We start from the raw sequence: 11,335 nt of genomic DNA on the forward strand, positions 1-11,335 counted from the left end.
AAATAATTCTAAAAAAAAGCACCAACATAGGCTTCGAGCTAGTGAGTTGAAAGTCATTCACTCGGTAGTTTTTCCCTTTTACTGTCCACTTTGGTCAGTCTTAAACCATCTTGAACTTTCACCTCACGTCAACATAATCTTACTGCACCGCCATTGTCTCCTGTCATTTCAGTGGAATAGTCTCACTTGATATGCACTGCCTGTCCAGAGACCATTCCACAGTTAACTTTCTGGCCAATAACTATTGGTCTGTGAAATGAATGGCTCGAGGGGCCTGAGTTGAGCCTGCCCGCCCGCAGTCAGACGTGCCATGAGCCCAAACATGAGTGACCCACTTCGCTGGGCGTAGAGAAGGCCTGAAGCAGACCTCAGCATATTTATAGCTTACATTAACAATATGCATACAGCATCAGCATGTATGCAATGTGCTGTCTCACTGAAGTATTTCTTTCGGTATCCCTGAACTCTGCCCATGCTTTAATATGTCGGTCACATCTCCTAAAAATATACCCCCACTACTCTTTCTCACTGTCTGTGTTTCTCAGCAGACTCCTTTTACACAGAACAAGTCCTTGTCTTTAGGGAACACGGCAGTAAAGGGGTGTTACCAAAGAATTCTATTAGAAGCGGGTGTAACCCACAGCGATATGAACCGTGTTCTCAGTTCTCTCTGGTTTAAGCAGGAGGAAAAACAGCCGTCTCTGCTGCTTCATCTTGCAGTAACCTGCTTTTTTTTTAGGCCATTTGGCTCTTAGGAGGTAACTTACAAAGGGTGGACGAGGGGTAAGTACTGACTTAAAAAATGAGAAACTTACTTGAAAGCAAATCCTCTCATGATAATATGTTTCTGAAGTCAGTACAGACAGTTCAATGCTTTCAGAAACATTCAGTGTTAGAAAATAATTAGAAGAAGTATGTGGTCAAAGTTTGTATGAATCCTGAACAATGTGAAGGAGTGTGAAACTGTACAAGCTTTATCTTACTGTATCCACACATGGACATCCAGAGTTTGGTCACTAAACATGTTTTAAATGTACTATTATCCTCCCTTTGCTGACAAGACTTAACATCAGAAACAGAAAAGCAACTTCAAATGCTTTTATTTCAAACTTTTTTCCTGTCACTGACCTGAGTTCTCCTTGCGTCACCAGGAGAGGTATCCATACTGTAAAAAGAGGAGAAACTCAGGAGTGAGACTGGGGTAAAAAAAAAAGGTTTGCATCTTTCTTGTGCTGATAGCTGATTGTCTCAAAGTCAACCCGAAAGTGTAATTTAAATAATATCTGAAGTGTCTGAAATGTTTGCAGATGAGTCGGCACATAAGTCAGCACAAGCTACTGGCGATGGCAGGAGTATGCTAGTGGCCAAAGTTTACACAAGGAGTTTTTTTGTGCAGCACCGTGCTAGCAACTGCCCACAAACACTTTCTGGCTGGTCGCAGAATACACAATTTCCCCTAGAGATTGGTGGTTACCAAGAAGTCACTGAGTGATCTGTAGGCCTGCCTGAATGAGCCTTTAAAAATCCAGTTTTTCTCTGTATAGGATCTTCACACTTCACCTTTAGCATTTTCAAAATACATTTTCTGTCCTGTTGTGTTCATATTACCCTGACAATACCTAGCTATTAGCTATTGTTAGTAACCAGCAATAGCTACTAGTTCCAAAGCCTTCCTGGTATTCAGAATTTAGTCTTTAAGTGCTGTTTATTTGTTACTTTTTGAGAACTACCTCACCATACCATCTTTATATGCCAACAGGCTAGCTAACTAGTCCTAAATCCTTGTTTCATGGAAGCCTGTACAGTATTTGGGTAGCCACAGAGGAGACAGCAGTAGCTCAGAAGGTGGAGCAGATCCAATGCTCATTGAAAGATTGGTTATTTCATCCCAGGCTGCTACAGTCTACATGTCAAAAAAGCCTTGGGTGAGATACTGAACCCTGAGTTTCTTCGAGTGCTCAAATACAGTAGAAAAGTGCTAAATAAGAGCCAGTCTGTTTATGCTTCACTGTTAACACCTGAGAGAACGGCTACACTGAAAAAATGCAGTGTTTTTGACAGTGAATTGTGCCTTTTTTCCTTTATGGAAAATGGGACGCTGAAATGGAAAATTATGTCATACTCAAGAGACTTTCACAACACACGCCCAATTTGCTCTCCCCAGTTTCCTTTTTGCCGTTTCATTTCTCTTTATTTATTATTTGCACCTATGATTTCATAAAGCTTTCAGTGGCCTCATACTTGCCATTCAGACACAGGATGGTCTCACTGGACTTTAAGCTAAACTGTGACTGCAGTGTAAACTGAGGCAGGGATCTGGAGTTGTTGCTCTCTTTTTAGCTGTGTTAAAAACTGACCGCTGGTGGGCCCCACCCTTATATCAGGCCATATCTTGTGGCTGCCAGAGTGAGATATTTGCTAGCTGACGTGTAGTCAGATGTTTCGGGTTGGGTCACTTGGATTTTATTATGTCTGATTTGCTCCAATCAACACATGTGCAAGCTGTTTTTAGTTACATGTCGTGTTTCATTGGCAGAAATCTTACAGACACCTCTCACCACAACCAAGTGGTGCACAGAAGAAAATGCATTTACATAAAACTCTGGTTGTTTTTGTGTTGAAAACCGAGAGAAAATGCAAGCGTCTCCTCCTGCAATGATGACGTCAGAAAAGGACCTTTATTTGATATTGGATGGGCACTGTTTGCTGCGAGCCACTATGCATACCATTGACTGCTAAACTGTTCCCTGAAGGAAGGATATAAGCTTTTGAAAGTAAACAACACATAACAGCCTAAATTTTCTATGCAGCCAGTAGCCGTGTGCTGCATCATGCACGCTGCAAAAGCCTCCCACACACTGTGCAGCACATTTCTGCGTTCTCCAAACACCCGCAGCCTCAGGCATGTGCACTGCTAACGGCAGGAGCAGACCATCCGCACTGCAGTCGAGCCTAAAGATACAACAATACCTCCTTTCTTCTTTGTGGCAGTAAATGTGAAGTAGTATTTGTTTTCCCCTACTCTGGGAAGAAATACATGATGATATTCTCCAGTAGATTTTTAGTGTTCCTCCATCATGGATACTGTGTTCTGATAAACAAGGAAAAACTGAAAAATTCTCATTTAATGTGTATATAAGCAACCACTTTTGACCAATAACATTATGTCTTTCAATGATGTTTCACATCAAACTCATTGTAAATAAACAAGATCATGTATTTCGAAAGACGGTCTACTACCAAAGCAGGTAACTTACAGCAGGTAGGACTGCTAGTTTTTGGCCTAAAGTGTTAGACATCCAATTGTCAGGTTTCAGGATGTCACTCCCGACAATGAGTGACAGATTGCATTGAGCAAGACGTCTGGGTCTCTGGGCTGTGGTGCTGAGCTGTGACATCTTTTCTCTGTCACTCTCAGACAACAGCAGGCTGCTGGCCTGACTCATACTCAGTAAGATCCAAAATGGCAGCAATACAATCCTCAGTCTTTCTGCCAGGACTGCAGAACGAGTAAGAGGACCACTGCCAGGCAGCTGGCCGTTTGTCTTGATCCCTTGAATGGGCCCTTCTGGTCTGTTAACACTGGCAGATGGTTTTGGTCATATATAGGCTACACATTATGTTCAGACTGCCACACATTAACATTGCGCAGGAGCCCATCAGCCCACCAAATCAGCTCTGACCTGTTAGGCCATGGACATGGGACCTCTGGGGCTGCCCTGTGGTGTCTAGCAATAAGAAGTTCTGTGGGTTGCAGACTGGGGACTTTGTCTCTATATGTGGAGATTCAAAATGTAAAACATAGCAACGCAGATTCAGTTGATTAAAGGGAATCATATAATGATATTAATTTAATTTGTCAATGGGGAACTGAGCTACAAATCTCAACAATCAACTTTACCATCATTGATCAGGACAACTCTAATCTAGACGAAACATTTAAGTGGTGTAAAAGAGTTTTAATATTTAAGGTAAAACTGAAGACTGGAATATCCAGGGATCAAACTACTGACCTTCCAATTGAGAGAAAACCTGCTTGACCGGGACTTTTTTTATTCACTGACCTCTGATTTTTCTCATAGCGCTCCTTTAATTATTTTGAGCTGCTTATATATAAGCTGTGTCATATACAAAAAAATAAAAAAGATTAACGAAACAGCAAATAAGATTTATGTTTAGCTGACAAGATAGAAGCCCACACATTTCTAAGCAGACTTTCCTCTCTTGGCATCTCTGACACACCCCTAGCTTGGTGCCAATCATATCTCCATGACCGCTTCCAGTTTATTCAACTTAAATCATTTTGCTCTTGTCTATTCCTAGTCACTTCTGGTGTACCCCAAGGTTCAGTCTTAGGCCCTCTTCTCTTCATAATTTACATCCTCCCTCTTGGTACCATTTTCCGCAAATTGGATCTTCACTTTCACTGTTTTGCTGATAACACCCGGTTATATCTCTCCTGCAGGCCTGGTTCGTCCCTCCCACCTTCTTCCCTTACAGAATGCCTATCTGAATTAAAATCCTGGTTCAGCTCTAATTTTCTTAAGCTCAATGAGGATAAAACTGAAATCTCCTTATTGGCACAAAATACAACCTTTTGAAGGAAAATCTTTTCTCACTCACTATTGATAACTCCACAGTTTTCCCTTCACTTCAGGTTAAGAGCCTAGGTGTCATCCTACCTAGACAGTTCACTATCCTATAAATTGCACATCAATAATCTCACTGCCTATTTCCATCTACGCAGCATTAACAGATTACGTCCTTCTCTTTCCACCCAGTCTACGTCCATTCTTGCTTGCAGTTGCTCTGCTCCCAGACTGTGGAGCTCTCTACCCCCAGATATAAGAAACACTGGTTCTCTCCTCCAGTTTAAATTTCAACTCAAAACCCATCTGTTCAAATCTGCATATTCACTGTGAAAACACTGTTAATTTTGTCTTGTGCTTTGTTTTTATTGTTCTTCATTTTGTCATCTCTATTATGTTTTTTATTCTATTGTTAAGTGTCCTTGGGTGTCTTCAAAGGCGCCTTTTCATTAAAATTTATTATTATTATTATTATTATTATTATTATTATTATTATTATTATTATTTAAAAAAATTTATCTGCTGAAACATCCGTTCATGATTATCGCAGATACAATCACCCAACATTTACTCTAGTCTCCTATCTGACCCATCCTTGCCGCCTCTCCTCCAGCTCTGTCCTTCTGCTTTGTTTTCTTGATTTTCTGAGTTTGAACTTTCCTTGACTCTTCTTTCGACATCCTTCTTCAGAGTAAGTTCACAAGAGGCCAGCGGCTCAGTGAAACAACTCCACCTCCTGTCCTTCATGCAATTTACAGCTTTCAGCTCAGTCCTGTGCTAAGCTGCTGAACACACAGCCACATTTAAACAGTTTCATTCAGATGCAGTTGATCGAATCACTGATTTGACTGTGTCAAAGTTAACGAGTCAACATAATCTACATTTTACTGGCTCACACACATCGTTTTCTAAAGATGTGAATGTTTGCCATGAAGCATACAGTATTCTGTCACAGATACATTGCTCTGCTAGCCATGATGAGTTCAAATGGAAGGCAGCCATGTGACAGTTGACGTGATGGATTAAAGCCTAGAGCGTACGACATAAACACACACACAGTGTCCACTGCTCTGAATCATTTATATTATGAGCTCTAATGTGCGTCGTTTTGTGTCGACACATATGATGTCTGCAACAATGTGTGCGTGTGTGCATGTGTGTCAGGGAACAAACTAAAAGTCAAAAGAAGCCTGAGGATGAGACAGAGGGGGCAGCGGTTGCCAGAAAAGAGGTCTCTTAAGAAGAAAACACAGACTCTACTGACTGCACGGCTTCAGCCAGATGACCGAGCTGCTCTCAAGTATAATAGGAAGTTCTGCCCTAGGTTGAGTAAGCATTTAAATATATACAACAACAAGAGCCCTGGACTCACAGTACAGTAACTTCATATTTTAATTTATGCTGTCAGCGTTAATCTCGTTAAAATGATGTTAACGCCATAACCACATTAATGCGGCAAATCTCCATTAGCGAGTTAGCGCGGATCATCCCGTGCGTGGGGCTGCACAGCGTCAACGCATTAGTGCGGTTAGCTCGTTAACACGTTAGCATTGTGCAGCCCCACGCACGGGATGATCCGCACTAACTCGCTAACGGAGATTTGCTGCGTTAATGTGGTTATGGCATTAACGTCATTTTAACGAGATTAACGCTGACAGCACTAATTTTAATTTGACATTTTTCTTTTCCTGATACAAAATATTAAATTGTCTGTACATCTATATCTATATCTCTTACCTAACTCCTCCTAGACACATTAATTAATCTGGAGGAAGTAAATTATATAAACTGCCTGGGGTACCAGGATAATACACATCGTTAAAGCTTATGGGAATTATTTTTAGAACACTCATATCCTAATTAGCTGATCTCAAAACATACATGTACACTGTTCACAGTACGTTACATGTATGTGTATAGTGTTCACATTATGTATATGCTGTTTTTTGTAAATAAAACAGTTTTTAGTGCAGTGGCACTTTGGGGTAACTAAAATATGGTGTCATGTATATCTGAAAATAAGTGTTCATCAAGCAGTGACTCTACTGTAGATATAATTTATTACTTTGTCTGAAACAATAAATATGTAGCTTGCAAAGAAGTTTTTTTTTCCATTTGATTGGTGTTTATGAATTGCTGGTTTTGCCATTTGATTATATACAGCGATTTAATGAACATAAAAATAATAACATGATAACATTAACATACATGTCTGAGTTTTCATACATGAGCAAAGTGGACAAGCACTGTAGGCCTAGCAATAAAATATCCATAGGATAGGTTTTTGCTAGTAATTAAATATATTTACAGGAGCAACGAGAACTTTACCTGAAATTAGGTAAATACTGACAACATCCTGCTTGTTTTTCAAAGGTAAGCTGTACTAATGTAATGCCTTAGCATAATGTATACATTTTAGCATGTATATTTTTTCTTCTTCTATCCAAAAATGTGTCGTATTTATTGACCTCTGGCCTCCGCCAAATGTTCCACTGTGCGATCCAGCCCACATTTAGCTCTGTCTCATGCCGACAGCCAGTATCAGGCATGAAATGGTTGTTGGGCAAGACAGTCTCAGCTTCTTTTAACTTGATGGAACTAAACTTGATTCAACACTTCTCTGATGATGGCTGTGAAATATTTATGGCAGGGCACGAACTGGGGAGGGCTCGGGAAAGCGAGGGGCAGGGGCATGAGTTTAAAGTTGCAGACTCAGTATCTGCTTTTGAGTGTCTGACCATGGGGAGTACTTAAAATTGTCTCTTCCCTTTACCCACAGGCTGGCACTGACAAGGACGTGCAAGGTAAGAAGTCAGCTGCACGTAGCCTCCATTAGCTTACCATCAGCTGCTATCATATTTTGTCACTTTTCATCACTATGCCTGCCTAGAAACCATTCTTTCTTGGCAGATGATAATTTGCCATAACTAAGTCTTTGCCTGAAGAATAATAATCTAAGTCTGTGTGACAGAATGGAGCCATGGCTGAGAAAGAGCTCTACTTTGAGCGTAACAACATTACTTAAATTCCTTCTGACTCTGTGTGCTACAAGAAGACCATTATCACAGCACTTTTTGGCCAATCTCCACATTGTGAACAAAGCTTCTGAGGAGTTGGGAGGGACACAGAAGTAAAAAGAGTGTATACATTATAAAAGCACATCCAGCCCTGATATGAAGCAGTGAACATCTGACACTAAGTGAAATATGTGAGTGATGTTAGTGTTTCAGATACAAATAAACAGACAGACGCATACAATAAAATCAACCCTAATAATGTTAAAGGATAAAATTGGAACTTCCTGTTATTTACTCCCATGTTGTTTCCAGGGAAACAAAGAAATCGTTAAGATAAAAGAGAAAAGAGAAAAGAAATCAACGATTTTAAAGGCTTTTTTTTTTTTATCCCTGTTTTTGTTTCTTGTATATTTTCTAGATAAGATATAGCCCACATTTATACTCAGCACTATGCAGAGGTCTTGCACCATCACTGGGAGGAGACACAAACCCCGCCTTAGGGTATTACAAGCTAATGTATGCCTAGACCAGTGGTGTCAAACATAAGGGCCAGGGGCCAGAATCTTTGGCTCCAATCAGGCCCATTGGACGGCTTTAAAAAATCTTGCATGTATGACATAAATTTTTGACTTTTAACTGTATTTTCTTAAGTTTTACAGCTTTTCCCACTGATAAACTCCTCTTCTATGGCTATTCATAGGACACTAAATAGGTATAAATAAGCAAGTACACTAAAACAATAAAATAACAGAAAGTTCCTGTTTTTTCACTATCTAAAATCTACACTATCTACTGAAGAAATGTATGATTTATCTGTGGATTATGGGGTTATAATTACAGGGCAAAGAAATATTCCTATAATTTTAAACATTTATTTCTTATAATTTAAGCCCATCTTTATCGTGTGCAGAAACTGAGCTGTATTGTTGAAATGTTGTTCTTTTTTATTTAAAAAAAATCTAAAACAATAAATGTGTAGTTGTTCTTTACACTGACAGAAAGCAGACTTTCACTGGGCTGAACCAGTGGCCCCAGTGTAAAATCATTTGACATCCCTGGCTTAGATGAATGGGAAGTTCTGTTCCAGAGTAGGAGGAAGGAAAATCTGTGCAGATCCATCTGCTGTGATGACCCCTTGGGAAGGGTGCAGTCAAAGTACCTCAATTCTCTATTTAACTGAGCTCATCCTTTAGTAAACTTATTTAAGAACTACAAGATACTGTGTTTGAGCTAAGTTGTTTTTCATGTAACAGTCTAATACTTTATTTATCCCAACCTTTGGAATAAATAAAGTATTTCTTCTCCTTGTTCTTCTTCTTATTATTATTATTATTATTATTATTATTATATTATGAAAAGGGGTGTTGTTAGGTCACATTAGCTATCGCTCCTTCAGTTGTGGTGAGAGCAAATTTGTGAACTGTCAAATCTCGTCTGCGCACATCATCCTGAAACCTCCACACTCTTTTTATGCGCGTCTAATCTTGTGAGTGAGCAGTCTAATGATAAATGGAAAAATGTTAGCAGTGTTGGGCACATGTTCATTATATCACTTTGTCTCAGTAACAACTGTGCCTATTAATATAGATAGTGCACAAATGACATCCTTAGTGAAGACATTGTCAGTCAATTCAGTATTGTAGGTGGTTTGTGTTCATTAACATCAAATAGAAACACAAGTAAAAACACTCTGAGCGTACACTGCACTGAAAATACAGTTATTTCCATGTCTACATTTTCTTTCTCAGGGAACAAACTGCCTGTGGGTCCCTTTTCTGTACTAATGGCGCAAAGGATGTTGAATGAAGGTGGGCAAGATGGCCGATCAGGTGAGACAGGAATGGACTATCGATGATGGAATTTTGTGAATGCTAATGAAGTGTGCATGACAAAAATGTTTACCAGTGAAAATGCCAACTGTACAAGTTGATAAACCTAAATTTTGGCAAGAGGCTATCCTCAGTTATTTGTATTTGCCTCTTCGTCCTTCCCTCGGAAACGATGACCTCTTTATTTAATGTTGCTCCGTCCAAGTTCAGCCCCCGGGATACGACTTAATGAAGGGACTGCAGTGAAAGGCCTGGGAACAATGTTATATTTAGCCTTCTTGTTATTTCTGTTGGTTAATTTTTAATGCCCACTGGAGGGCTGTGTGTAGAGAATAAAGGCGCTACATTTTGCTCATTGTGCCCCTATAATTTCTGTTGTGCTGGCTCACATTAGTAACACAAAAGCTCTGTTCCTGACCTGGCATTGACCTTAGTACTTTCTCACTTTTTGTTAACACCCAGGCCTATGAAACATTTAAAAGCAGTTTTGTTAGGAAAAATAAAGGTCTCACATGGTCTGTGAATGACTTGAAATTAGATCATTATGAATATTTAATTATAACTGGGCCTTTTGATTTGCCTCACTGTAAGCATTTTACTTTGTCTTTTGTGACTGCAGTCCTGGGAATGTTGGAGGTGCAGGTAGAGCGGGACCCCAAGACAGGTGCCACCATTGTTAGGTCAGTGGCTCCTGTGTCCACACCAGCTGGTGCTCCAAAGGCTACTGCCATCTTTGACGATGGCAGGAGGAGCATCCACACTATCAGTGGGTCAGCAGATCAACCCTCGTCTAAAGAGCTCGGGCAGATCTTGAGTGTCATCGATGGGGTCGGGATGAAAGTGCTGCTGAATGAAGTCACAGTCACACCAACCAAGACAGAGACAGAGACAGTAGAAGCTAGCAAAGGCTCAGAGAAAAAAGGCCTGTCGCTTTATACCCATCCCAGCACATCAAAGGAAGACTACAGGCCATTCAGCGGCTCTAGAAGCGACAACTTAGAAGTTGAGCTGAGCAGTGAGAAGTGTGTTGTAAGTGTGGGAAACACAGATGATAAAAACACAATGGCAGTGAGAGACACTTTGGAAAAAGTAGATATTGTGGAGAATCAGGTGTTGGAGGAAAGTCCTGTTACACTTGTGTTCTTGGGATACGCTGATGCTACAACAGACCAGAGTCAGAGCCAAGAGGAGCAGGAAGGCATGATCATTGTGGAACGAGTGATAATCACGGAGGATGGTGAAGAGCATGTCTTAGGACCTGAAATGCCTCCTCTACTTTATTCACCATTAGACCAGGTAGCAGAGCAAGGCACCGGGAAAGAGTCCAAAGATGAAGCAGTTCAGGATATTCCCTCGGGTGGAAACGGAGCTGGAATCAATGTGCAGGCAGAGGAAGGTGATAAAGAGTCACATAATGCATCTCCACCAGGCATAACAGAGGGAAAAGGCAGTTCTAAGCACAGGAGCTGCCGGTGTTGCTCTGTCATGTAAGAAATGGTTGATGAAAGATTCCCTGTGTACCATGTATACACTGCTTCCTTTATATGTTGCTTTATATGAGTGGGTTTAATAGCATACTACACCATCACCCACCATTTCACCTCCCCTTGATAATAAAAGTGGCATTTATATATTTGTGCACCTTCTACAAAGCTGAGAACTAAAGTCCACTTCCACCCCCTACTGGACAGAAATAAGAACTTCAAGCAAGCAAGCTTATCCAAGAGAAAAATTCCACACTAAATGTTTAGCCAAGGCTCCTGTAGAAATGGGGGAAAAAATTACGCCATCCTTTAGCATGCACATCTTAATGCTTGTGGTGTCCCTCACTGTTTCTGGTATGAAAAATACCCTGCAACTGAGAGCTGAGATTTTGAGTGTTTCTGTGTTTTGATGCATC

At 40.4% G+C, this 11,335-nt stretch overlaps 1 protein-coding gene across 3 annotated transcripts; it reads left to right on the forward strand.

Moving 5' to 3' along the window:
* The first annotated feature begins 665 nt into the window (after window positions 1–665).
* On the forward strand, window positions 666–11,299 carry LOC134625910 (uncharacterized). Of its 3 annotated transcripts, none has more exons than XM_063471275.1 (5): window positions 666–783; window positions 1,152–1,214; window positions 7,369–7,393; window positions 9,355–9,435; window positions 10,055–11,299. In XM_063471275.1, exons 4-5 carry the CDS (start codon window positions 9,390–9,392, stop codon window positions 10,924–10,926), a joined length of 918 nt encoding a protein of 305 aa, XP_063327345.1. In that variant the 5' UTR covers window positions 666–783; window positions 1,152–1,214; window positions 7,369–7,393; window positions 9,355–9,389; the 3' UTR covers window positions 10,927–11,299. The 3 variants fall into 3 exon arrangements, with proteins under 3 accessions (XP_063327345.1, XP_063327346.1, XP_063327343.1); XM_063471276.1 differs by lacking the exon at window positions 1,152–1,214 and adding an exon at window positions 7,561–7,797; XM_063471273.1 differs by lacking the exon at window positions 1,152–1,214.
* The last annotated feature ends 36 nt before the right edge of the window (window positions 11,300–11,335 follow it).

This window comes from Pelmatolapia mariae, linkage group LG4 (assembly GCF_036321145.2).
Source record: "Pelmatolapia mariae isolate MD_Pm_ZW linkage group LG4, Pm_UMD_F_2, whole genome shotgun sequence".
Taxonomy (NCBI): domain Eukaryota; kingdom Metazoa; phylum Chordata; class Actinopteri; order Cichliformes; family Cichlidae; genus Pelmatolapia; species Pelmatolapia mariae.

Bases quoted from the DNA above. Each gene is read 5' to 3' on its own strand.
- LOC134625910 (XM_063471275.1), top strand. From the start codon at position 9,390: ATGGCGCAAAGGATGTTGAATGAAGGTGGGCAAGATGGCCGATCAG. The intron at 9,436-10,054 runs GTGAGACAGGAA...TTGTGACTGCAG, and splicing joins TGGGCAAGATGGCCGATCAG to TCCTGGGAATGTTGGAGGTG.